Source organism: Aspergillus mulundensis (genome assembly GCF_003369625.1).
Source record: "Aspergillus mulundensis strain DSM 5745 chromosome Unknown scaffold_0, whole genome shotgun sequence".
NCBI lineage: Eukaryota > Fungi > Ascomycota > Eurotiomycetes > Eurotiales > Aspergillaceae > Aspergillus > Aspergillus mulundensis.
In genome coordinates, this window is record NW_020797888.1 from 1,660,602 (window position 1) to 1,686,786 (window position 26,185).

The following is a 26,185-nucleotide window of genomic DNA, read 5'->3' on the forward strand; positions in this document are numbered from 1 at the left end:
GTACCGGACAATGTCACCTAAGAGAGGAGGTGCTTGGACGAAAGTCGTCATATTCGTCTCTCTTTACGTTGCATTACTCCAGTCGCTTATTGAATGGGTCGTTGTGCTCTACCTCTATGCCAACAAGCATGTAGACTCCAAGATGGCGCCAAGTTTGATATTTGCTCTTGCAGCGGTAAGACTGATTCTAGCTATTACCACACCAAATCTAACCCGCTTAGTCGTTTCTCACGGTGTCGCTCGTGATACTACACAGCTTTCTTGCATGGCAATATAAAAGAGTACTTGGTTACGAGAGCCAGAAGGCTGTGCTGTACACCGTATCCACCTATGTCCTGAGGCTTACAACCATAGTCTGGCTAGGGGCCAGTGTGGCAGGCCTGGTTGTGGTCTCACAGCAAGCATACTGTCTTCCCGACGGTTCCAATGGCAGTTTTTGGAACGTTGGGGTCAGCTGTGCTCTTCATCGAGCAGTCGTCATCGTTTCTGTCCTAGCTTTGTAAGTACTCGAAAGACTGATGTCTACCGGTACCGACTAACTAGTTATCAGTCTCACGATTTGCGTATACTTTTGCTCCAGGGAGCTTTGCGAACGCCCATACGAGGTATCTCTGCTCGGTGTATATCGCCACCAACACTCGAGCCGTGACGATAGCATCCTCTCTGCATCCACTCTGAATAGCGAGAAGGGCCTGAAGCGAGACATCATATGTGTCTGCCGTCGCCCAGACATTACATATGGCCGAGCCCCCTATATGACACCAAGCGAAGACAGCGGAGATTTGAAAAGCATGCCTAGCATTCGGCAGCCTGCGCCGATACGTCCAACATCATTTCCACGATTCAGTCCAGATTCCAGAGCTGAAGCGGACTACTTGTCAGGCATGACTGTCACCCCTGGTGCGCATTCGGACTTACAGAGTATCTCTCGCACACCATCAGCTGCAACAGCACAAGACAGTTCTCAACCGCAAGATCTCTCTGAGCTGCCAGCCGCAACCCTGCGGCCACAATCAGCCCACACAAGGAATCAATCATCACTCTCCTCCTTTCGGCGGTTTCTTCCAAAATCCCTGCCGGCATCTGCACCTTTGTCATCAGATCCGCAGATCCGTGCCCTTGCTGAGGCAAGTGCCCAAGTAGACGTCGAACAGCAGGAACACCAAAAAGAAGAGCCAGCAACCGCAGAACCCTCAACAGAGTCACCACAGCCGCTCCTAAAGGATAAAAGTGTACCACTCTTCCCTCAAAATACCATGCCTAGCACAACCACATCCCTCCCCAGATCAACAACCATGCACTCCACAGAGGCCCCTGAGGTTGTTACGCTTTCTCCAGCTCCCGCTCCCGCTCCTACCAGATCAAGGACAGCACAAAACTTCTCTTCTCCTCCCACCACCAACCCTAATCCTAATCCTAACTACACCCCCAGACCCTGGTCTACTCTCATCGACCCTACTCATCACAACCCGCTACAAATGAACAGCAACACAATGCGCATCCCACGCCGACACAGCCAGGGCCAGAACCAGTTCGGAGCCCCTCCTATCCCACGCTACACGCAAAGCCAGCGCTTTCCCGGTCCACGAGGTCAGAACTGGTACAGCCGGCAGCTGCGCCGGAATGTTACGAACGTCCAGTATCAAACCCAATATCGGTATCAACAGCAGGGCTTGCGCCGGCCACGCAGCTCTACGTGCGGCAATATGAGCATTGCTTCTGTTCCAGGGCACTTGGATTGTATTCGGGAAACGGGGGCGTCGATTGAAGAACTGCCAGCGGGTGATGGGAGCATACCTCGTAGGGCACAGCATTATTGAGCTGCCATGGTTTAAAAAAATGGGTGTCTCAGTGACGGACGAGACAGTTTAAGACATATATATTTAACCATTCTATAGGTACTTTAATAGCCCGTTCCACCTGTTTTGAGTAAAGGGTATGTACTTTTATATATATATAATATTTTAAAAAAGACCTGGTATTTAAAAAAGCCTTTACAACGGCTTACCAATTCCCCAATTTGTAATGCTCTATAAGTAGGTCTGGATCGCAAATGAAAGTGCATGTAAAAACATCTAATAGCCTCTAACACCGAACCTAAGCCTGCCAACGGCCATTTCATTCTGGCCGTAAATACACCAGAGCCGTACCTAACCGAAGTAAATTGCAAACCAAACGCCGTACGTGCGCCTAGAACTCAGCCATCGAAAGCTTTGGAGAGAAACAAAAAGAGAAGAGCAGCTGACTTCTTTCGGCACTCATGTCCTCTTCACGTACTTATACCGATACGGCTGCCCGTGCCCGTGCCGTCTCTTCCCACCATCTTCAATAGTATTCTCCTTCTCATTTCCGTCACTGCCAGCAGCCTTTCCACCTCCTTTAGCCTTGTGACCAGTAGCAGTAGGGTTCTCCTTCTCTCCCCAAGTCCACAAAAGGGCCCTGCTCATCTTCTCACGCTCCTTGAGCAGCAACTCCACGCGACGCTCCCACTCGCGTTCCCGCTTTTCGACGGACTTGGCGATACGCAGGTCCATCGCGGCGGCTGTTTCTTCTTTGGTGGTGATGACAGAGTGGAGGCGTTGGATTTCGGCGTGGAGAGTGGTGATTTGGTTATCTTTCTCGTTGTCTTCGTCTTTGTTCTCTTTCTCTTCTTGTTCTTCCTGTTGTTCAATCAAGGAGCGGAGTTCGGCTTCTCGGCTCTCAGAGGCAGAGAGAAGCGCACGCAGTTTGCGTGTTGAGTCGGCGTGGGCGGAGCGGAGCGTGGAGAGGGCGGTTGCGTGGGTGGTTTTGAGGTTGGTGATTTGGGCTTTGTGCGTTGCTTCAAGCGTGGCGAGAGAGCTAGTTGGGTTTGCGTGGGGCGTTGAGGGGGGACTGGGTTGTTGGGTCTGGGATTGTGACTGGGCTTGGGTTCGTAGAGTGTCCTGGAGGCGATCGATGGTCTCTTGTGCTTCGGAATGTTCTGTGCGGAGGCGATTAAGGTCGTCGACTGCTCTGTCCAGGCTTGATTTGAGTTCATCTGTGTTCTTGACAAGACGGGCGTTCTCTGCTTCGATTGATTGGATAAGGAGCTGGGATTCTGCGGCTTGATCGTGGGCGTGAGTGAGTTGCGTTTCCAAAGTCTTGTTCGTGGTGGCACGTTCGCTCGATTCTGTGCGGAGTTTGGATAGCTCTTCGTAGATTTGTTCAAGGTCATGGTCCTGATCCTGGTCGCCGCCATCTCTGGGCCTCGTGGGCCGGTTGGTATTCGGCTGGCCAAGATCTTTGATCAGTTCGAGGATTTCGCTATATGTCCCGCCAGGGGCATCGGATGGTAGATCTGCTGCCATGGCTTTGAGGGCGTTTTCTTGGGCTGTGACCTGGGACTGGGCACGAGTTAAATCAGCCTCAAGGGTGCTGTTCTTCTCTTCCAGTGGCCGGTTCTTGGTTTCAAGCAGAACCATTTGGTCTTCAAGAATCCGGTATTCGCGGTGGGCGCGCGAAACGTCCGCTTCGAGCCTATCAATTTCCGCGCGCTGGGTGTCGACCTGGCCGCGGAGTCTGTCAATCTCGGCGTTCTTTTCGTGGAGCTGCTGCTCTTTAGATGCGGTGACCTGCTTCAGACTGGAAAGAGTCTCATCCAGAACAGCATCACGTTTCCGAATCTGTTCTTGAGTCAGCGATAGTTGTTGGCGCAGGAGCGCAATTGTCTCTAGACGCTCGGCATCGATATCAGCATGCGAGTTGCGGTTGTGTAGGTCTTTCTGCATGTCGGCGATTTGCTTCTGAAGGGCACTAAAGTCAGGCGCGTTGACCGACGATCTTCGAGCCATGATCTTCTCCGCGTGACACTCTTGGATTTCTTCCAAGAGGGAAGTCTTTCGTTGTAGCTCGGCTCGCAATTGCTTGAGCTCCTCTCCGACGGAGGCCGCTTCGAGGAGCCGACCTCGATTTCTTTCTAACTGCTCATCGCGATCCTGAACAGCCTGTCTCAACTCCGTGATTTGACGCCGTAAATCATCGTCTGGCTGTTTTAGAGGTCTATTGGCTGGTGATTTCGGCTTTCGAACCGTCGGCGTTGCTACCAGATCTGGCTCATCGTCTGGACTTTCCTCGATGTCCTCAAGATGAGTGACATCTCTAGTGGGAGCGGCCATACGTCGTAAAAGATGCGACGGGGTGGACATGTCGTCCGGCGGCCCAAACTCGCTGTATTCGCCCAGTTCCGCCTCATCCTCCACCGCTGGCTGCTGCGACTGGCCGGTAGTTGGTCGCTCTTGTTGTTCATGCGGTTGCGGCAGCTTCAACTCGCTATGTACCCCATCTTGTGGCTGCTCCTGGTCCTTATCGTCCTCATCAATGTCCTGGTCTATCGAGTCGTCTTCTCCGAGCAGGTATCGTTCCAAGTTCGCAGTGAAATCTTCAGGGCCGCCCACAGCCGATAACCTGTCGACCTCATCCTCCACCTCTGGTTGTTCATCTAGACCGTCGTCCGCATGTCCACTGGGGAACTGGCTGAAGTCAACGGTGTACTGGGCGAGGCGCGCATCGAGCTCCCTAGCCGCACGCTCGAGGGAGGCTTGGCGAGTAGACGGGGGTGAGCCAGACGGAGATCGCGCCCCAGGGCTGCTGACTGGGCTCGGAAGACCGTCAGGCGAATCGATCGGAGGATGTTCTGAAGGAGTTGGCGAGGCCGGGGAATAGTAGGGAGCCGCCAGGGTGGATGCGCCGACGGTATCGTGGGATGTTGTATCGGCCATAGTAGGCAATCGGCCCTTACATGGACGGTTCAGATGGAGATAGATGTTGTCAAGTAAGGTTTACACCCGGAAGAAGTGCTAAGATGCGGATAAGTAATGGGGTGACGTTGATAAACTTGAGTAGGAGAAACGCGACGCGCGGAGTCGCCTGAGATCTGAGGCTCCCGCCCGGGCGGGGCGCTGTTGACGATATGCTGGATCGGGTTAGCGTTGTTGCCGCCTCATCGAGACTTATTATTACACAGGCTGGGAATTGTTAGGGTGATTTATGTAGAAGAAAGCATTCTTTGATTGTTTAAACCTGATAGTGCCATTGTGCTTCGTAGACCGTTGTCGCTTTTTGTATTGGCCTCCATTGACAATTACCGGGCTCTAGAGTCGCTGTACCCCTCTACTCCCTATAGGGTTCTCCCCTCACCCTGAAGGACCAGACACAAAATGCCACCTATCCCGCCTCCTTCTTATCCCCATCGCATCGTACTGTATCATCAGACACTACACCCCGATGGAGGCCCATATGTGTCTCTGCTGCCGCTCCTTAACAATCACACCGGCACAACCCACGTCATCCTCGCTGCGTTCCATCTCAACGCTCCCAATCCCAACCACATCACCCTCAACAATGATCCTCCCGATCATTCCAAGTACGACGAGCTGTGGGCTGAAGTCTCTCTGCTACAGCAAAGCGGCATCAAGGTCATGGGCATGCTGGGCGGCGCCGCACCAGGCACCTTTTCGCAGCTAGATGGCGACGAAGCTCAATTCGAACAATATTATGTCCCTCTTCTCGGGGTTATTCGTCGCCATGGCTTGGATGGTATTGACCTGGATGTCGAGGAGCCCATGTCGCTTCCTAGCATCGTGCGTCTTATTGACAGACTGAAGGCTGATTTGGGTGAGGGGTTTATTGTCACCCTCGCGCCGGTGGCAGCAGCTCTTTTAGGTATCGGAAACCTTTCTGGCTTCGATTATCGCTTGCTGGAACAGCAGCGTGCCGGTAGCATTGCTTGGTACAATACCCAGTTTTATAATGGCTGGGGCCCAGCGCACGACCCTCGCATGTATGCGGCCATCGTCGCGCAAGGCTGGTCTCCAGCCAGGGTTGTCTATGGCCTCTTGACCAATCCAGGCAACGGTTCGCAAGGTTATGTACCGCAAGATGAGATTGGACCTGTGTTGGCAGCGCTGGTAGAACGCTTTCCGAATTTCGGCGGGGTAATGGGCTGGGAGTACTTCAACTCGATGCCCGGACAGCGACAAAAGCCGTGGGAGTGGGCAGCGCAGATGTCATTGAACATGGGCATGAATAGGGTGTTGCGGATAGCGAGGGAACTGTTGGCTTCCCGATTGGGGTAGTTTGAGGCTATTCCCGGATGACATCATATGATCTTCCGAGCTACTTTCTCCGCCTTTGCCTCAGCTCTTTTCCTCTTCAACCATCTTCGGCCTCGCGCATGCAATGTAAATAACACTATGTTAACCATATCCAGCTCTGTACTGCTCCGTCTTGCATCCTTCCTTTTCCTTCGCTGGGTTAGTCTTCCCTCCCATTGTACCCCGCACAAAACGCTTATATGAAGCAGGCTCCCGGCCATGCCTTTGTTCCCGTAATCTTCACTTCACTCGCCACTTATTTGACCTCTCTGTACTTTTCCTCGTCTCGGAATAGTACCAATGGCGTTGTCAAATCGCTGCTCACTGGAGCCCCCAGCCGTCAATCGTGGGCTACGCGTCTCACTGTCTTGATCAACCTCCTCTGTGGCTTGTTCACCATGGACTTTCTTTTGCGCGGCTTCATTCTCTATCCAACTGCCGGCCTGCGCTTCTCGCGCATAGGGCATATAACACATAGTACTGCGGGTCTTCTTCTGCGAGAGGCCGATGCTGCCCTGCTTCCTCTAACCGTGTCTTACAAGGAAGCCCAGGATGATGATAGTGATCCTACATCCTGGGTCCAAGCAGCCACAATCGATTCTTTGAACGAGTCAACAGACTTTACAACCACTATCACTTTCACCGACTTGAGTCCATCCTCGTCTTACCATTATGCTCTGTCCAATAATCAGACCGGTTACTTCGTGACCAACCCGGATCCTGACTCTTCCGCGGCCAACAAGCTCAGCTTTTTAACGTCCAGTTGCATGAAGCCCAATTTTCCCTACGACCCCCGGCGCCATCCGCTGCGTATCCCCGGTCTCGAGAAGATGACCACCGCTGTTTCGTCGCTCAGCCAGCTCCCTTCATTCATGCTCTTCCTAGGCGACTTTATCTACATCGACGTTCCTCAACGCTTCGGCTCGTCCGTGGACCACTACCGCAGCGAGTACCGTCGAGTCTACTCTTCACCCTCCTGGACTTGGTCAGCGGCCAATCTCCCGTGGATACACACCCTCGATGACCATGAGATTGCCAATGACTGGAACCGTGGCAACAATACGGCGCCTTACCCAGCCGCTATCGATCCCTACCTTCACTATCATGCCTCTGTTAACCCCCCAGCACCGAACACCGAAACAGAAAACACCAAGCACTCGTATACAATCTTCACGAACGGGCCCGCTGCCTTCTTCCTCCTGGACACCCGCTCCTACCGCTCTCCAGCCGGGGAAACAATCCTCGGCAAAGCCCAGCTGAACGCCCTACTAGCTTTCCTTGCCCGCCCAGAGCCCCCGCACGTCCACTGGAAGATCGTCTCCTCCAGCGTCCCATTCACCCGCAACTGGCACGCCGGCACAGCAGATACATGGGGCGGGTTCCTCTCCGAGCGTCGCGTCGTCTTCGACGCCATGCGTGCCGCGCAACGGACGCTAAACATTCGAGTCGTCCTTCTCTCCGGCGACAGGCACGAATTTGCCGCTACACGCTTCCCTGCGCTTCCTGAATCCGACCCCGGCGTTGATGCTGAATCTCAGTCACCACGTATCCAAAACCAGGAAGATCTCGAGTCCGGCGAGGACCTTGTTGAGTTCTGCACTGGCCCATTGAGCATGTTCTATGTGCCTGTTCGCACATACTACCAGTCTGGTCCGGATGACGTGCCCATTAAGTATCTCCCCGACGGAAACACGAAGTTCGGCCTCGTTGAGATTGTAGATGGAGATGTGAACGGTGTGCCAAGCTCTGTCCTCACGTACTCGCTCTATATTGACGAGAGCGTGGTATGGAGGTACAGGCTTAGTTTGCCGTTGGGACTGACTTCAGATCCGAAGGGCCAGCCTGCTGCATCCTCGGATGCGGCAGAGGGGTCCTCGTTGGCAGGGCCCTTGCTTCCACCTGGCGAGGTCTTGGTTGACAAGACTGTTGGCGGATGGGTGGATATCATAGCGAAGAAGGTGTTTGGGTGGAATGTTATGAGGTCCGAGCATCCCAATAAGAATTGGATTCTTTGACCTTGGATCAGGCATGTACATGTCACCATTGATATATCTAAAAGTGGTTACGTTCGTTCATTGATTTGATTTGAATAGATGAATGGATATAATCGTGAGATATGTTGTTTTGAAGACATCAAGGAAGTAGACTGAATAAGCACCGAACTCCTCCCATGCGGAAAAAAAAGCTGTGATCGTATAACCAACATACAGAAGAAATAAAAATCATGCCACAAAAAGAGGCAAGCCGAGACTACCGTCCCCGTCCCCTTCCACCTCCTCCTCCCATGCCTCCCATGCCTCCCATGCCTCCCATGCCCCCCATCAAGCCACTCATCTGGCTCATCATCGACTGTATATCCATCCCACCAAGTCCAGGCAGACCACCGCCGCCACCACCACCTTGACCCTGCAGCATCTGCATCATCTTCGCCATATCACCCATTCCAGGCATGCCTCCCATACCTCCGGCGCCACCCATGGACGCCATACGCTTCTGCATAGCAGCCAGCTGTTGGTCCTTGTTACCGCCCTTGAGCATGTTCTGTGCACGCTGCATCTGTTTCTTCTGACCACCGACGCGTTTCGCCATCCCAGCCATCATGCGGTGTTGTGAAAGTAGGTCCTCTACCTCGCGAACTGAGGTGCCACTGCCGTGGGCAATACGGACCATGCGGCTGGGCTGTGTGTCGAAGATCTTGCCGTCTCCGTCCAGCTCGACAGCTGACATGCTGTCGAAGATATAAATCATGCGGCGGAGCTTCATGGAGCCATCTTCGTCATCGAGGCCGGCGGTGAGATTCGATAGACCGGGAATCATGCCAGACAGTTTTGATAAAGGTCCCATCTTCATGATCGAAGTGATGTTTTCGCGGAAGTCGCGGAGAGTGTAGATGCCTTCGGCGATATGCTTATAAGTTTCTTTGGCGGCGGCAGAGTCTTTCGTGACGGCCTGAACATGCTCGACTAATCCGGCCATGTCACCCATACCAAGGAGTTTCTGGATAAAAGCCTTGGGCTCAAAACGCTCCAAATCCATCATGTGTTCACCAGTACCAAGGAAAATGATAGGGGTATGTGTAGCTGCGACAGCAGAGATTGCACCTCCGCCTGCCGCGTGACCATCGGTCTTTGTGATGATGATGGCTCCAAAGTCAGCGGTGGCCTTAAACGCCGACGATTGCACCTCCGCAGCCTGTCCGATGGTACCGTCCAAGACTAGAATAGTCTGATCAGGCGTTACGGCGGTCTGAATCTCGGTCATCTCCGTGAACAGCGACTCCTCCTGCTTGTGACGACCACTGGTATCAACGATAATAATCTCAAATCGCTCCTTCTTGAACTTGGCCACACCCTCCGCTGCTACTACAGCGGGATCGGTTTGTGTTAGACTACCATAGTATGGTATTTTGGCCTTGGTCGCATTCTGCTTCAGCTGATCAAAGGCACCAGCACGGAAAGTGTCTGCACAGACAAGAGCCGTCTTGAACCCGCGCATCTGATAGTGTCGGGCAAGCTTGGTACAAGTCGTCGTCTTACCCGCACCCTGCAGACCGACGAACATGATGATATTCGACCGCCCTTTCTTGGGGCGAAAGGGATCTGCATGTGGGTTGACGAGGGCCACAAGCTCGTCAAAAACGGCCTTCTGAATAACCCGCTTCTTGTTCACGGCTGCGGGGAGGGAGGCGAAGTTGACGCTAGCTTTGATAGATTTGCGGAGTGACTGGACAAGGCGAACGTTGACATCGGCGGAGAGAAGCGCGGCGCAAATCTCTTTCACCATCTCCTCAAAAGCCTTTCCCCGGACATTAGCATCCCAAGCTGTCATATGAGTAGGCGGGGCGCACCTTTTCGTCCAGGTTAGGAGACCGAGTCAAGTCATTGACGGCGGCGTTGATTCGCCGCCCCAGATCCTGAAGGACCATTGCGACAGATTCCTATGATAGTAGTCTCAGTGAACAAAATGGGATCTCTCAAGACGAGTTCCCTGAGAAGATAGAGTGTAGTTGGAGAGGAGGAGGCGAAGGCGAACAACGAAGAGGCCAACTTCAACCCCGCAACCAATCAGAGGCAGCGGGCTTTTTCCGCCCGCAAAAGAAAAAAAGTCAAGGCTTCAACATCCAACCACTTCACGAAAACATCTTGGTGATTTGGAACCCGCTCAGTTTCAAGATGCCGCTTACAACAAGTCAGAAGAAGAGAAAAGTTCTTGAGGGCTTTCAGGGCAAGACGGGTCGCCCAAACAAGAAGTTCAGAAAGCAGCGCAATTATCACAGCAGCTCCGACGAGGCCGACGACGAGCCCGCCGACTTTCAGGCGGTCGATCTTGCGGATTCTGACAACGAAGCAGAAAATATTGTCCCAAATAAATCCAACCAATCGAAGCGCAAAGAAGCAAAGAAGCCAGAACCCAAAGAAGATTCTCCAAGCGACGACGAGGAGTCCGCGTCCAACGCCGACTCCGATGCGGACGACGATTCAGATGTTGATGCCGATTCCGATGGATCTACGCCAGCTGGTGCTATTGGGAAGAGAAAAGTTCCAAAGCGCAATGACCCAACTGCCTTTTCCACCTCCATCTCCAAGATTCTTGCGACAAAACTACCGACATCTGCCCGTGCAGACCCCGTGTTGTCGCGCAGCAAAACCGTTACACAAATTACTACCCAAATAGCGGAAGATAAACTAGACAATGCGGCACGAGCTAAGCTACGAGCTGAAAAGAAAGAGGAGCTTGACCGGGGCCGTGTTCGTGATGTTCGTGGTATTTCGACTGGCCAGGCCGGTGCGGTGGCTGAAGAAGAGAAGCGACTGCGCAAGATCGCCCAGCGTGGTGTGGTCAAGCTGTTCAATGCCGTCCGCGCTGCGCAGGTCCGTGGTGAAGAGGCCGCAAAGGAGGAGAGGAAGAAGGGCACTGTTGGAATTGGTGAGCGGGAAAAGGCAGTCAACCAGGTCAGCAAGCAGGGGTTCTTGGAATTGATCAACGGGAAGAAGGGCAAGCCGCTCAACATTGAGGAAGCTTAATGGCTCTATTTTGGTGTCATCATTATGGGATTGGTCATATCCACGGCGTTATGGGTCAAAAGTTATGTACAGTTTGTTGGACCGGCTTCATGTCCTTTGAGATGATCAAATGGAGATGGGAATACCCTATTATATTACATCTACTCAAGTTACACCGCTGTATACTTCACCATATAATACATATCTCAAAGGCCGTCATTTCGTTCATTTCTTCGCCTGAAAATCGCTGGCCTGGAGGTTCCGGGTCATTGACGGCAGTCGCACCACCATTCCATCCAACTCCTTGCTCATCAGTACCTGGCACCCTAATCGCGATGTCTCGGTCAAGCCGAACGCCAGATCAAGCATGTCGTTTTCGTCGTCTGAGGGTTCCTCCATCTTATCAAACATATCAGGGTCCTCCACTATAACATGACATGTCGAGCAAGCGCAGGAGCCACCGCAGGCACCTATGGATTTCTGGAGTCAGTATTCGACGGAGAAATTATGCGAGAATGCCTCGAACCTTCCATCTCCAGATCATTGGCTTGCGCAATGTCTAACAAGTTGTCGCCCTCTGACACCTGGAAGTCCCACTTCTCGCCGTCCTTGTCGATGAAAGACACGTTGATCCTAGCCAATCAGCGCTGCTGCAATTACAGTATGGAAGATTTGTTGCAACTCACTCCTCCCCTGGTTTCGGGGGTGTGATATGGCCGTGCTGCATGCCCGTTGTAGCGGATAAGCTCCGCGGTGTGTCAACTTGCTTCCAAACCGGTTGCTTTCGGGGACGTGCTGTCTTGCGTGCAGTTACAGGCATCTGACTCGAGCAAGATAAGCGAGGGACTCGAACTGAGTAGCTGAGGAAACGCGCTGAATGAGAGCGGCAGGTGCGCTCTCCAGCGGCTGCATGACGCAGCAGGTTCAGGCTGGCGTCTTTCCAGAATGCCATTGAGGCTAGTAATATGATATTCGGGTGTTGGCTATGAAATGCGGAGTCCAAACAGGAGAGGCGGGCAGGGCCGTTGCTTTGGTGCAATAGTCAGAGGCAAAAAGCAACGAAGCAGGGAAATAAAAATCCCGAGCGAAAGGCGGCACCCTCGGACTTTTCACGACTTCACCTTTTCTCTCCTTCTCATCTCCGCTGCCCCTCACCAATCAAGCGCCATACAATAATAATAATAATTTTCGCAAACATGTCCTTTCGCGACGGTCCAAACCCCCTCCGTCCTTACTACGTTCCTCCCTCGATCGGTCTTGACCAAGACGCCGCGTTCTCCTCGCCTCCCAATGCTTCGTCCGCCCAGGTCTTCGGAGGCTCCGCGCGCGACCTGCTCCCCGATCTGGATTATTCCGATTACCTCGAGAGCTCGCCGTCCGTTTCAGGATGGGTCCGAGATGCTTTGGATAGCGCTGTCCGGCGTTATACCCAGGTCTTGACGGCGCAGCCGTTCGACGTCGCAAAGACGATATTGCAAGCATATGTGGTGCCCGATGACTCTTCGGCAGGGCAATTTCCCAGAGGCGATCGGTATAGATCAGAGAGGGGTAGTAGAACTGATTCTTACGATGATATGGGCTCCGATGAGGATGAAGAAGAGGTGGGTGCCTCTTCCGGGTATTGAACGGAGCTCTACTGATCAGATCTAATAGGACCTATCTTCCGACGATGAGAGCAGCTACTTCACATCTGCAGCTCCCACAGTCTCATCTCCGTCTGCTCGACGTACTTCTAAGCCCCGGCACCGTATCACCGACCGTAGCGGCTATATCGCGTCTTCCTCGTCCTCCAAGTCCACCTCGCGGCACGCGCTCACCATCAAGAATCCCTCCTCGTTGATGGAGGTACTTTCTCAGCTCTGGACCACCAGCGGCCCTACCTCGCCTTGGAAGGCGACCAACGCAACTTTCATCTATTCTTTACTGCTCCCTACACTGAACACATTCATTCGGAGTCTTCTGTCCGCCATCGTGGGATTACCGGAGGATGACATTACCACGTCCATGGCGAGCGATATCCTCACCTCGACTTCTCCGATGGCCACCCTGGTCCTCTCCTTCATCTCCTCTTCCCTGTCGGCCCTGCTCCTGTCTCCGATCGACACGGCCCGCACATACCTCATTCTAACACCCGTCACCCACGGCCCTCGCTCCCTCCTCCGCGCCATCCGCCAGCTCCCAACCCCCAACTACACTATTCCCGCGCATCTGGTCCCAATCACCATCCTCCACTCTGGTTTGCCCAACTTGATCACCGCTAGCACCCCGTTGTTCCTCAAATCCTACCTCTCTCTCGATCCGGTCCTACACCCGTCCTCTTGGAACCTATTCAGCTTCATCGGTTCCGGAATAGAGCTAGCTGTGCGCTTCCCTCTTGAAACCGTTCTTCGCCGCGCGCAAATCAGTACATTTACCTCTCCAAGCATCCGCCAAAACTCCGCTAGTTCCCGTTCCACAGCGTCAGACGCTGCAGCCCAGGCCGCGGAAATCGAAACTATCGTGCCTACACCACAAACATACCGCGGTGTCATTGGCACGATGTGGAGCATTGTCTACGAAGAAGGCGTCCAGCCCACCCCAGAAGCTCAACGTGCTCAGGAAATTCTCGGCAAGCCCGTTTCCCACCGCAAGCGGCAAGGTCAAGGCTTGCACGGCCTCTACCGGGGCTGGAGAATTGGCATGTGGGGTGTCGCCGGGAACCTAGGTCTCGGTCTACTTACAGGCGGTGCCGGTGGTGCAGATGATGGCCCCATGCCCAGCGGTGGTCGTTTCTGATTCCTACCCGGTTGCAAATTCTCTGTTGAAACCTCTATATACCCTTTTCTCTCAATCTTTTCCACCTTCTGGCCGTCTTTCTTATTCTCATTCTTCGTCTTCTGTAATACCACTAACGTCTTGATGGAATACCCATACCCTCTATACCCCACGTCATACATAGGGAGGAACAGGCGTTGGCTTGACTACATCTACCTGATTTACTTGCCTTCAACCTATGATTTTGATCTTACATTCGCCAGCTGCTGGATTAGCGCCTCTCTGCTCTCACAATTGCATATGCTACAATACAACACGGTCCATATGGTCCAATACTTCACTCAAACCTGTCGCCCTGATTACGGCAACTGATGTCTTTCACCGTAGCAAGGCAATCCTACGCTTTAGAAAATAAATTAGAGAGCGCTGTGGGCAGTAGGTAATCTTTTCTCTTTCCTTCATTCAGCCCACGTATAATGCGTATGCTAGATGCGTTTTATAGATAGCGTAACAGGGCTGAGCAGGTAGGTAGACAGGCCAATAGATTCCACCAACCCAAGCCGACATTATTTTGGGAGGTGAAGAGAAGTGAGGAAGACAGAAGAACGGCACGCTGTCATCTGTAAGAAAAAATCATTCACCCGTCTAATCATAGCAGTATAGCATCCGGTAAACAAATCAAGATGATGCGAAATGCATGTGTAACGTAGCAACATATCCAACCCGGGCTCGCACAGCCGAGCGAATAATCCCAATTCATGTCGTTTTCCCTTCCACAGGGATGTAAATTTTGTCATGTCCGGTCCTATCTATAGTGGTGAGTTGATTTTTGTGTGGAGGCCGCCGATCCCTAATAATCTAGGATGGCGAGCCTCATACTCGTCCATGGACTAAAGAGTCGTATAATACAAACTCAGACGTGAATGAGTCAGGTTTGGGTATCATAAATCAAAAGAAAGAAAAGAAACATGAAACGAAATGCAAAATAGATGTTTCGTCTATTTGTCGGCAAATCGTCGGTCGAAATAACGCAGCACGCCCATCACACTAGCAGCCTCGACTTCCATTGCGGCTCGGGAGGCGGGAGTGGCCTGGCTTACGTCTCTGGGGTTGGGGAGGGTATGGAGTTTGGGCAGCCAGGAGGCGAGTTCATCGCTAGCACGGGAGAAATTCGGGTGTCGAGAGAGTGTTGTGAATGCATCAGCGCAGGAGAGTGTGAGTGGTGTGGTTGCGCGGTCGGCGCTAGGACGGGTTGCCGAGGCACGGGGTTGACTCTGGCAGCATCCGCCGTCTGGGCCTTTGCCGCCGCAGCATCCAGATGGGGTGCCACTGGCGGAGCGGGATGCCGCTAGGGTCTTGCAAAATAGGGTCCGTCGGGGATCTGAGACGCATGCTGAGCACGTTCCCGGTCCATTGGCACAAGGATTAGCTGCAGTTGCCTGACTGATGGGCGGCAGGGTGACCTCTGAGCGCACATCACTGTCAGAAGGAGGTGGTGTGAATTGGGAGATGTTCTGAATTGGTGCTAGACGGTTGTTCTCGAAAGTGCTGTTCCGTCGGCGTTCTTCTTCCTGTGCAGCCATCTCGGCACAGATGCAGGGTGTTCCATCCTGGCAGAATCCGCAGGGATCGACCGGAGGGGAAGCGACTGGGCTGACAGTGTCTTCATGATGAGGCGCGGCGAACCGGGTGGTGAAGTCAATTTCCATCTCCTCCGGCTCCGGCTTGATCTTTGGCTCCGGAACGCGATTAAAGTCGATGGGCATTCCGAAGGCATCTTCAATGCATTGGCAATGCTGGGTTGAACACCGGTTACAGCCCAATGGAACTTCATCATCTAGATCGGGCTGGTTGTGTATTGGCGAGCTTTTTTCAACCTCCAGGCGAGCTCTCTTTGGGGCGCGGGGCGGCAGGGGCACCGCATCAGTGCTGGAAGTGTTCTTATCCGGCAAAGACGAACGGAACTCCTTCACCAGCGTCTCTCGTGCGGCCCTCTCAACCGAAACCTCTTTCTCTAAGGCATGACACCGATCGCGCCACCATCCCATCTCAGTTCGACATTGTTCAACCTCGCGGGTGAGATTCGAGATTTGTTCCTTGAACGTAGCGACGTGAATTTCATGCTCGTCTTCGATGCACTTGATCTGATCTTCGAGTTCATTGACCCGGGCGGCTCGACGTTCCCGAAAAGCTCTTTGGGCAGCGCGATTTTGGGCCTTGCGTTTTGTTGGGGGCGTATCTGTGGCCGGCTTGCGACCTGGCTTGGGACGGGGAGGAATCACCCATTCCTTCGAGGTAACGGAACCGGGTGTGCCGGGACCGGGTGACGGCGAAACAGTGGGCTTGGCGACCAGCGCGGGTGCCAAGGGAGCAGCTGAGGGCGCGATGCAGAGCGCTGGCTGAGCTGCCATGGTGTCAAACAATTATCTAGGGGTATTGCTCAATGAGTTCTGAGCTGAGGTTAGCTGTGAAGCTACATGGTGGGACGGGGAGGCGCACGGCAAGCGGAGGTGGGTTACCGCTTCGGCCGGAGGAGCGGATGTGCGTCTCCCAGCAGAAGCGAGGAGTAGATGGAGAGAAGTCAGCTGGATATGTGATTGGTATGTATGAAGACTTCCACATCGACGAAGATGTGATATGAGTAGCTGGAGTGGAAAGGAAGGGAGAGGGGAGAGTCGGCCAGTGTCGGGTGGGAGGGAGAAGAACTGGTTTTATTATAGCGAAGCACACTCTGAGCGTGAGTGGACTCGGGAATTGAAAAGATGATCAGATTAGATACGCCGACCTCGGACCTAGCGAAAGGTCGTCTCGGTGTGGGACAATGAGCGCATTATGCTCGCAGCTGATTCGCCGCAATAGGGCTAAGTCACTGAGGGCCTCCACTCGGTTTGCTCATCCTTTTTGCAGCTGAGCAGCTCTACCTAAGATAAGTTCCTAACGTTGGAGATTGACTCTGGAGTCTACTGTCTGGGTACTGCCACTGTCACCCCTCCATATTTTAGGGTTGGGATGTCATCTTGAGATCAGCATCACGCATTGCCTTTCCTTAGACTGTCTATCCGGACTCGAGAAGATTATCGCCAGTCCAACAGCAATCCACTCTGGCCAGAAAGTGGTGTCATGACTCTGGCAGAACCGTGTTTCCCCGTCCGTCTGATTTTTATCTTATCTGATCGTCGAATTCCCACCTTTCCTCTTTCGGGTGTCCTCTTCCTCCACTCTGCCAACTCGCTAGACTACTCATGAGCAATGATACCGAGGGGACTGGATACTCATCAGGGGTGAACGGATGAAAATTCTATTTCCTTTTACTAAGAGTTTCGGTAGTATGCCAATAGGGATCCTGTCTCACGGGGTTCGCGGCAGTCACGGCTCCAGCTTAAATGGCAAATGCTGCCCTCCATGGGCCGGCTTTGACCACCGAAAAACGGCGCGCCACCTCCAGGTAAAGCTGGCGTGAGGGGCTGTAGTATGTATCTGAACCTACTGCAGTCGAGAATATCCAAGTAGTCCTACTTTAGTCCTCCATGCCTGGAGCATGTAAGCAATATATAGTACCATGCACGCTCTGACCTCGTGCGCATGGCTACCGGTATAATGACAAAACAAGGGCAAATACGACTAACTCTTGCTCTGGAGCTGTACACCTGATAGTCATTGGCGTTTTCTACGCATCCGCGTGTTTAGGATGAAGGTGTACTCCGTGGGATGGGATGAAACTTTTATGTAGTTACCTAGTGCCAAGATTAGACCGTGTCCTATTTATTTCCTTGACGTCCCTTGATAGCGACTGTGCTACTCGAGAGGGTAGAACAATACAGGGAAAAGTGCGAAATAAGCAACCTACGACTGTTATTATTGTCCTGCATTCCAGATATACTCAACCGATCACCTCCGTCGCGTGGCCGCAATGAAGCGCTTGGATCGATTCCTGCGGCACATCCATGCCAGAGAAAAACTAGAACAAGTTTTCTCGAGCAGTAATAGCCAGGAAAGTAGACCCGGTTAGTAGACCCGTCTTCCTTATCATTCCCGCTCAGTCATGGACGGGTTCACTTTCTGTCAACACTCCTTACGATCGCCTATCCTCTCCATTCCCCCCTCTGAACTGGAATGGCTCATGCTGCAGTGCAAAACTGCTGCCCTCAGCTCTCTGTCATTAGCCATTCTGGTATCCGTTCGAAACAGTTCTCTATGATGCTCAGATGCTATTTGCCCATCTAACAAAACACCGCACGTAACTAAACGACCTTGGATCCAGAGTTGGTTAGGGAGCTTCCAATGACTCCATTCCTTGCTCCTTATAATAATAATGATACAAGATGGTTATTTACTTACTTTTATCAATATCTCTAGCTCCACCGTTAGCCTATTCCCAACCCCCGCCGGGTGCCTATGGTCAATATGCGCCGCAACCGATTCCTTCGACGGAGCCATTGAGCGTGTTTGCTCACTTTCTGGTAGGTAAAAGTCCCAGGTATGGAAAATATCATCAATGTTGATTATCCAGGTTGGAGTTGCGGCATCAATGTCACCTGCCGAGTGGGAACACGATATCATCGAGGCCCAGAAAGCTCATATAGATGGATTCGCCCTAAACATCGCTCCTCAAGACGATTACACAGACCGTGTCCTGCAGACGGCCTATGATGCTGCGGAGAGGATAGGCAATTTCTCGCTCTTTCTCTCATTCGACTACGAATCCGGGGGCCCATGGCCGCAAGATCGAGTGATCGCCATAATCAACACGTATAAGAGCAGACCCGCACAATATCTCTACAAAGGAAAGGCGTTGGTGTCTACCTTTGAAGGTGCTGAAAGCTCCGGTGACTGGCCGATGATAAGACACGCCACGGACTGCGTGTTTGTTCCCTCGTGGACCAGTCTTTCCCCTTCGGGTTTACACAATGTCCACCATACAATTGATGGCGCATTTAGTTGGGATGCTTGGCCGGTCGGAGCACAAGAGAAGGACATATTGAGCGACAGGGCGTGGATCAGTGCACTTTCTGGCAAGCCGTACATGATGGCTGTTTCCCCGTGGTTCTACACCAACCTCCCTCAGTGGAATAAGAACTGGCTTTGGCGTGGCGATGACTTGTGGCATTATCGCTGGCGCCAAGTGATTGACTTGCAACCAGCCATGATTCAGGTATGTTCGATGACTGTTCTGCGAGAAAGGGCTGACAAGCTTGCTTTTGTAGATCCTCACCTGGAACGATTACGGGGAAGCGCATTATATCGGACCTATTTATGATTCAGGCATCCCGGATGGAGCATCATGGTATGTGAAAGGATGTCCTCATGATGCTTGGCGTGAATTTCTACCTCATTACATCGACGCCTATCGTCGTCGAGGCGCGATGATTCGAGAAGGCGCGTTGAATCCCAGCGCAGTGACCTCGTACGCACCTAGACGCCCTCTTTCCTACACAGACAAGATAGTGTATTGGTATCGGCTCAACCCGAGTAACTCCGGAAGCACCAATGGTACAACGGGGAACAACCTGAACATGGGACAGCCCGGATTGGAACCGGGAGAAGTGTCGCAGGATCGAGTCTTTGTTAGTGTGCTGGTCACAGAGCCGAGCCAGGTGCATGTTCAGATCGGACATGCAGCACCTATTGTCCTGTTTGCTCATGAACCCGGACTAAATCACTACTCCGTACCTTTCGATGGGCATTCGGGCCCAGTGAGGATTGCGATTGTCAGACATGGTAGGGAAATTGAGATCGCAGTTGGACCTGCCATAACGGAAAACTGCATCGAGGGTAAGGTGAATTGGAACGCATACGTTGGATCAAGTTAGATTATAGAAAAGATAGAAGAAGAACCTGTGGGGTAGACGTTCTGTAGGTAGTTCGGGTGGTGTTGCAATCTCGGGGGCTGTTGTCGCCAGGCGACCAGGTCCCAGCCACTGATAAGCGCTAACTCGTCGAGTTCTCCGCATGACCGCATCTTCCGTCTCTTCTCCAACTCTGTTTCCTCTACGGGGTACGTCGCTGTCCTCTTCTTTCCTCTCTCCTCTTCGTATCTCTAATTCTATCCCTGATTTCTATCTAATTCTATAACACAATGGCCAAGAAAACTTTCTCTGAGTTTCATCACCAGCCCAACTTGGCCTACCGCCAGTATGCTCAGCTGCCTGAGACCCTCCACCTCAACTACCAGCCTCCTACTGCTGCCCCCGCTGCAACCGCCGCACGCCCCAGCACAACCCAAGAGACGATTAATCCTGAAGATTATTCGCAAGCATACTGCGATTTCATGACCAACCACCCCACCATTTTCCACGCTGTCGACGGCTTTTCTAAGCAACTCGAAAGCAAGGGCTACAAGTACCTATCTGAGCGGGAATTGTGGGCGCCGCAGCTCCAGCGCGGGGGGAAATACTATACTACTCGTAACGGAAGCTCGCTGATTGCATTCTCTGTCGGTTCGGAGTATAAGAGTGGTAATGGTATTGCTATCATCGCGGGCCACATTGATGCCCTCACGGCGAAGCTCAAGCCCGTCTCCAAATTACCCAACAAGGCTGGCTACGTTCAGTTGGGAGTTGCACCATATGCCGGTGGCTTGGGAAAGACATGGTGGGATCGCGATTTATCCATCGGTGGAAAGGTTCTCGTTCGCAATGTGAGCACTGGCAAGATCGAGTCCAAGCTAGTCAAGCTGGACTGGCCAATTGCACGCATCCCGACGCTGGCCGAACACTTCGGTGCTCCCTCGCAGGGACCCTTCAATAAGGAGACACAGATGGTACCGATAATTGGGGTCGACAACTCTGACCTCTTCCAGTCTGCCGCACCAGCGGCAGACGAGGGTATCGAACCGGGTACATTCGCTGCCACACAGCCTCCGAAACTCGTCAAAGTCATCTCCAAGGAGCTCGGCATCACCAACTACAGCAGCATTCTCAGCTGGGAACTCGAACTCTACGACAGCCAGCCCGCTCGCATTGGCGGTATTGACAAAGACTTCATCTTCGCCGGTCGCATCGACGACAAGCTCTGCTGCTACGCGGCCCAGGAAGCACTGATGGCTACGTCAGATCACACCTCTCCTGCGTCTATTAAGATGGTTGGCTACTTTGACGATGAAGAGATCGGCAGTCTGCTCCGCCAGGGCGCCCGCTCCAACTTTATGTCCAGCGTGGTCGAGCGCATTGCCCAATCCTTCGCTACAACCTATGGACCCGATCTTCTCGCCCAAACTGTTGCAAACAGCTTCCTCATCTCCTCAGACGTCATCCACGCCGTGAACCCCAACTTCCTTAATGTGTACCTCGAGAACCACGCGCCTCGTCTCAACGTCGGCGTCTCTGTCTCCGCAGACTCCAACGGACACATGACTACCGATAGCGTCAGCTACGGATTCATCAAGCGCGTTGCTGAGAAATGCGACTCGCAGTTGCAAGTCTTCCAGATTCGAAATGACTCGAGGAGTGGTGGTACCATTGGCCCCATGACCAGCTCACGGATTGGAATGAGGGCTATCGATGTCGGTATCCCGCAACTGAGTATGCACAGTATTCGCGCTACCACGGGAAGTCGTGATCCTGGGTTGGGTGTTAAGTTGTTTAAAGGGTTCTTTGATTACTTTGAGGAAGTTGATAGTGAGTTTGCTGACTTTTAAGCTCTGACTCTGTCTTCCGCTTGTATGGTCTTTCTCTGGCTTGGATTGCATCGTCTCGGTGTTGAGATCTGCGTCTTTGGCGATAGATGATTTCATTGAGTATGTTGGCTCGATATCTACGTTTGGCACTGGGGTTGGAAGTCATAATATAGACGCATTACAAGGACGAAATTTGAGATCTAGTGACTAAACCTAATACAATAATATTGAGAAATAAAATCCTCATGCAACCTCATTAATAACGTCCTACACCCGCTCTAAACCTCACGTCAAGGCTGCTGAGCGCCCTGGATACTGGCCCAAGAGCCCTAGCCTACTTCCGCTCCCCTTCCACATCCGCCAAAGGAGACGATGAAGAGGACGATCAGTGTGTCCTCACTTGCGTCCTAACGACAATACCCTCATTCTCACATGTACCGATACGTCCTCCTTCCCGCTCCTCCCCGTCCTTTGAGCCGCCCCGCACAGCGCCCTCGCTGTCCCTCCCCTCATCTTCATCACGGTCATCCCCAACATACACCCGCGCCCTTGCACTCTCGCCTGCAGCTGCAACCCCAGCGCCATAATTCATCGCCAAAAGTCTATACCGATCCGCATCCCCCTCGCATGTGCCATACTCCAGATCATCAATATGTGTCGTTATCGTAGTTGACACTCCCATGCCCGCAATACCCCAGTATGCAGGCGGATGTATCTCATGTGTATGCGCGAGGCTGCGGGATAGCCTCTTGGACTTCGCTCTGGATCTTGATCGAGGGTTGTGGTCGGAGGAGAGGAGTCGCGGGATCATACGCGAGATTAAGGGGCGTAGGGTTGGCAGGCAAGCGCATATTATGCCGACGTTGCATTCGACTGCGGACCAGGTTGCTGCGCCCACGTTGTCGTCTTTTTGGTTTGGTCAGTTGGGCCCAGTCTTTTAGGGCTGCGGCTGGAGGTGGTACGTACAGGTTGGGTCTGAGGAGTCGGAGATTTTCTTCAGAGATATCAAGCGGCAGATGCTTGTTATGCAGACGCTAGAATATCAACCAGAGAGTTAGCCTGCCGGTCTTTTCCTTTGAATGTGCTAGTACGAAAGATGGAGAAACGTACAACCCGCCCACCGCAAAGATCGAAATCAGAGCAACCTTCTGCTTTCTCGGCAACTCTAGCTTAGCTAGGGCTGGGATGGGGATAACCAGGATAGCCAGATCCGTGGCGATATGCATAGACGCATTAGAGAACCACAGGCCCTTCGAGCTAATGCAGGATCCTGGAACCGTGGGATCCCAGAATCGAGCCACAGGAATGCAGTTCAGGAACCCGCTAAACACGGCCCAGGTGCCGTATGTGGCGAGGATGCCAATCATAAACCAGCAGATATGGCGCATGCGTTTGGATGGGAAAACGCGGAAATACTGCATTAGGATTGAGGCCTTCGCGCAGAGAAGCGCTGCGTTGTAGAAGGGTATGCTTATCCAGAAAGCCTGGCTCATGGGTTAGATCTAGGATTTCTGAATAATATATGAGACGGGGCCGTAATTACCTTCATCTGCTCCAAGAGAATTGGCTTCGGAATGTCGACTAGGTGCATGCCCATGCCGTTGAGAGATTCCACTATGAAGAAAGACATGAAGACAAACGATAGAATCTGTCTTGTCTTATTAGCAGAATATGGCATATGGCTGGCCAGGTGCTGCCTACCATTGCAATAACTATCATCCAGTCGTTGGCTTCCATTCGTTTGATCAGCTTCGTTCGAGTATATACACGGGCAAGAACAAGGAAGGCTCCGAGACTGGTGAACACGACGCTGATAACTAAGCCCTGGGTTCCTCGGGAAGAAAGATAGCTCGTTGCTTGCTCCTCGCGAGCATAAGTGCGATGAGAAAATGATACTGTCATAGTTGCGCATAAAAATGAATGATGAGGGACCACTAGATGGTTAAATGACTGTTCAGAAGAGACCGGGTGGGTTTTGAAAGGACTGAAGCTGCAAAAGATGATATAAGTAATGAATGGCGCATATCATATTAGATACTAGACTGAAGGATTGACAGAGCCTCGACATTGCTAGCGTCGAGTTGTTATAAGATAACATCTGTCGTAGGCAACCATACAGAGAGCCTACGGACAGGTCAGTATGTGGCTTGGGAGCGATTGAAGCTGCCAGCTTCTATTTTAATTGTATCGCCGTTGAGTCCCAAAGCGAAAGCGAGATCCGAACAGGAGTCGATGCAAGGGTCAGAAAATGCATATGATCAAAGCCACATTTAGCTTAAGGAGAACTGATTCAGTGCGAAGAGCTAGAGGCTGCCGCTTCAAAGGAGTCGTGGCCGAGCTGAACTCGATGGCTTTTCAACGGTGCCAGAAACCTGAAGCTTCTTCCAACACTACATCAAGCGGCCACTTCGATGTAGGACACTTTCCACTGTCAAAAGTGACCAATCACTGAAAGAACGCCACTGGGGTCTGGAAGTTGGACTTAGCGAAACTTTGCTTCTGCACGGACAGAAATCGAGATGCACATACTCGGGTGTTGAGGGTCCATGCATAGTGCAATGGATATCACATCTGAGGATCGTTCAGTTGGGACCCTTTCTTCGTGCGGTCATGCAGAAGTCATATTCTGCACATTCTTGATCCTATAAGGGCAGTCAATGAGTGTCCAGTACGATGGACTGTCAAGTCGACTTATAGCACATACCCATATAAATGTTCATGAGCAGTGAACATACATAAATTGGGAGCAATAGAGTTTCTGGAAGGTCACAAAGGACGGGGTGAACTTGACCAAACTTGTGGAACAGTGGCTTGTTCGCCTATGCTGACTATGCTCGCTTGTTGTTCGGAAACAAAGTGGACGTATCACATCGAGTTGTCGGGAAGCAGTGGCTCTCAGCCTCTGATAGTCGAACCTAGAAGCCTAAAGACCTGAGATCTCAAATAGATCTGAGTCTGACCAGTCCGGAATGTCAGGCAGCGCTCGATAGCCAGCTGCTCGAATTCTCCGAGCCGCATACACGACGTCCGTTTCTGCCAGCATCCTCCAAATCTGGCACATCAATGCCATTCAAAGCTACAGCAACGAGATTTGGCGGGGTGGCCATATCAACTGTTGTTTTTGCTTAGCAGACTCGGGCCCTGGGCTTTTCAGTATAGCAGAGCTCAGTCGGTTCTCGCGAGTATTGGCAATGACACCCGCCGAGCGTCAGTAAATGGTGAGTTTAACCGGGTGTCATTTTTGTTTCAAGAATGCTATCATCGATCAATGGACATAACTCAGGTAGTTCTAGTTATATCCCCTTTATCCTGTCGTCCGAGAAGACAAGTGTACCATAGCAAGACGTTGAAGAGGGGAAGAAGAGGTAACGTATATCCACGTAGATAGGCGAGGTGACTACCAGCCGTAGCGGTCAAGGGGAATCATAAATGGCCAGAACATATAATGACGAGGAGCATTTCAAGGACTCAGAGCAACGATTCCAAACTTAGATGCTTAGAACATACCTCACGCCCACAAGCTCCAGATACAGTCGCGCGATTCTGCATTCTCCATGCTATTGGTTGCGTCCATATACACAGGATACCGAGCCAGTCCTAGCCACTCTAAAAAGCTGATACCATCGTGATTCGTGACGTTTGTGTTGTCTTGGCTAAAGTGATTGTGATTTTAACGAGCAAAGTGGTTCTCTCTGAAGTGGATTCACCACCCCGAGCTAACATGATATCAGCACAGGTTGGCTCTGTTATGCTTAGCGAGCGTCTCCTAGCGGCCAGAGAGCATAGTATGAGTGAAAAGTAGTTCTATAAGACACAGGAACACGTCTGCACTTTCTATGTTTATGAAGGTGGCGTGGATATATATGCTATCATCAGACAGCACATACTTGGCCAGAAACAGCCAATTGCGGGGGCCGCATTCGGAGGAGCTAGATAGGCTGAGTCTCAGAAGGATTTGTGTTGAGCAAAAGAATTGGTATAGTGCGATTCCCCGTTAGCAACGTCAACATGATACTGATGTTGTAGAGCCCGGACCCATGTTCTGAAGGAGGCATGTACGGCGGCCGATAGCTAGCACTCCGTCAAAGTGGCCGTTTTAGGGATAGCGTGTAATTTGTGACCAGGACTGCAAGTCACGTGGGTAATTTTTAAGATATAGGTTTTTCTTAGCATTATGTATCCCTTTGGCCTAGTTAATAAGGCACCTAAGTCCGGAAATAATAAGTATATACATGTACACACAAAGGATCTTTAAATTTTAGCCTTTTAAGACTAATTACGGAAAAACTAGAACTTTAAGGATTTATAAAAATACTTTTTATAATACTTTTTACTAGTAAGAACCTAAAAAAACTATTAAAAACTAAAAATTCCCCCCCTAAGGGGCTTAAATAAGCTAAAAACTAGATTTTTTAACCCAAGGCACGTGATACCTAAAGGTCCTTAATTTAAGCCCGGCTAGGACTAAATTTTTTTTTTTTAATTTTAAAAAATTAAAAAATAATTAAAAAATTAAAATACTAAAATTTAAATTAAAAATTAATTAAAAAGCTAATTAGAAAAGAGAATAACCCCTAAGAATATAAAAAAAATATAAAAAAAATATAAAAAAAATATATAAAATATAAAAAATATAAAAAATATAAAAAATATAAAAAATATAAAAAATATAAAAAATATAAAAAATATAAAAACTAGAAAAA

General features: G+C 51.5%; 12 protein-coding genes across 12 annotated transcripts; 7 read left to right on the forward strand and 5 right to left on the reverse strand.

Annotated features, from left to right (window-relative positions):
- Positions 1–142: 142 nt before the first annotated feature.
- DSM5745_00477 (uncharacterized protein) lies at positions 143–1,820 on the forward strand (the record flags this gene model as incomplete). The annotated part of the gene is made up of 3 exons (XM_026742493.1): positions 143–175; positions 222–499; positions 551–1,820. The coding sequence occupies 3 exons, from the start codon at positions 143–145 to the stop codon at positions 1,818–1,820; spliced, it is 1,581 nt and encodes a 526-aa protein (XP_026608338.1).
- A 438-nt stretch (positions 1,821–2,258) lies between these two features.
- Positions 2,259–4,736, reverse strand: DSM5745_00478 (putative spindle pole body associated protein SnaD; the record flags this gene model as incomplete). Its single annotated transcript, XM_026742494.1, has 1 exon — positions 2,259–4,736. The coding sequence occupies one exon, from the start codon at positions 4,734–4,736 to the stop codon at positions 2,259–2,261; it is 2,478 nt and encodes an 825-aa protein (XP_026608339.1).
- Positions 4,737–5,174: 438 nt separating this feature from the next.
- Positions 5,175–6,092, forward strand: DSM5745_00479 (putative class III chitinase; the record flags this gene model as incomplete). The annotated part of the gene is made up of 1 exon (XM_026742495.1): positions 5,175–6,092. One exon carries the CDS (start codon positions 5,175–5,177, stop codon positions 6,090–6,092), a length of 918 nt encoding a protein of 305 aa, XP_026608340.1.
- A 416-nt stretch (positions 6,093–6,508) lies between these two features.
- DSM5745_00480 (alkaline phosphatase family protein) lies at positions 6,509–8,125 on the forward strand (the record flags this gene model as incomplete). Its single annotated transcript, XM_026742496.1, has 1 exon — positions 6,509–8,125. One exon carries the CDS (start codon positions 6,509–6,511, stop codon positions 8,123–8,125), a length of 1,617 nt encoding a protein of 538 aa, XP_026608341.1.
- Positions 8,126–8,360: 235 nt separating this feature from the next.
- On the reverse strand, positions 8,361–9,893 carry DSM5745_00481 (RNA-binding signal recognition particle subunit SRP54; the record flags this gene model as incomplete). The annotated part of the gene is made up of 1 exon (XM_026742497.1): positions 8,361–9,893. The coding sequence occupies one exon, from the start codon at positions 9,891–9,893 to the stop codon at positions 8,361–8,363; it is 1,533 nt and encodes a 510-aa protein (XP_026608342.1).
- A 389-nt stretch (positions 9,894–10,282) lies between these two features.
- DSM5745_00482 (rRNA-processing protein RRP15) lies at positions 10,283–11,134 on the forward strand (the record flags this gene model as incomplete). The annotated part of the gene is made up of 1 exon (XM_026742498.1): positions 10,283–11,134. One exon carries the CDS (start codon positions 10,283–10,285, stop codon positions 11,132–11,134), a length of 852 nt encoding a protein of 283 aa, XP_026608343.1.
- A 204-nt stretch (positions 11,135–11,338) lies between these two features.
- On the reverse strand, positions 11,339–11,933 carry DSM5745_00483 (ferredoxin family 2Fe-2S iron-sulfur cluster binding protein; the record flags this gene model as incomplete). The annotated part of the gene is made up of 3 exons (XM_026742499.1): positions 11,339–11,583; positions 11,640–11,746; positions 11,800–11,933. The coding sequence occupies 3 exons, from the start codon at positions 11,931–11,933 to the stop codon at positions 11,339–11,341; spliced, it is 486 nt and encodes a 161-aa protein (XP_026608344.1).
- A 376-nt stretch (positions 11,934–12,309) lies between these two features.
- DSM5745_00484 (mitofusin complex protein UGO1) lies at positions 12,310–13,888 on the forward strand (the record flags this gene model as incomplete). The annotated part of the gene is made up of 2 exons (XM_026742500.1): positions 12,310–12,714; positions 12,767–13,888. 2 exons carry the CDS (start codon positions 12,310–12,312, stop codon positions 13,886–13,888), a joined length of 1,527 nt encoding a protein of 508 aa, XP_026608345.1.
- A 977-nt stretch (positions 13,889–14,865) lies between these two features.
- On the reverse strand, positions 14,866–16,278 carry hapX (bZIP transcription factor HapX; the record flags this gene model as incomplete). Its single annotated transcript, XM_026742501.1, has 1 exon — positions 14,866–16,278. One exon carries the CDS (start codon positions 16,276–16,278, stop codon positions 14,866–14,868), a length of 1,413 nt encoding a protein of 470 aa, XP_026608346.1.
- Positions 16,279–18,362: 2,084 nt separating this feature from the next.
- DSM5745_00486 (glycoside hydrolase family 71 protein) lies at positions 18,363–19,677 on the forward strand (the record flags this gene model as incomplete). Its single annotated transcript, XM_026742502.1, has 2 exons — positions 18,363–19,019; positions 19,072–19,677. 2 exons carry the CDS (start codon positions 18,363–18,365, stop codon positions 19,675–19,677), a joined length of 1,263 nt encoding a protein of 420 aa, XP_026608347.1.
- A 266-nt stretch (positions 19,678–19,943) lies between these two features.
- DSM5745_00487 (M18 family aminopeptidase) lies at positions 19,944–21,503 on the forward strand (the record flags this gene model as incomplete). The annotated part of the gene is made up of 1 exon (XM_026742503.1): positions 19,944–21,503. The coding sequence occupies one exon, from the start codon at positions 19,944–19,946 to the stop codon at positions 21,501–21,503; it is 1,560 nt and encodes a 519-aa protein (XP_026608348.1).
- Positions 21,504–21,867: 364 nt separating this feature from the next.
- Positions 21,868–23,384, reverse strand: DSM5745_00488 (uncharacterized protein; the record flags this gene model as incomplete). Its single annotated transcript, XM_026742504.1, has 5 exons — positions 21,868–22,388; positions 22,449–22,516; positions 22,593–22,966; positions 23,026–23,130; positions 23,184–23,384. 5 exons carry the CDS (start codon positions 23,382–23,384, stop codon positions 21,868–21,870), a joined length of 1,269 nt encoding a protein of 422 aa, XP_026608349.1.
- Between the last annotated feature and the right edge of the window lie 2,801 nt (positions 23,385–26,185).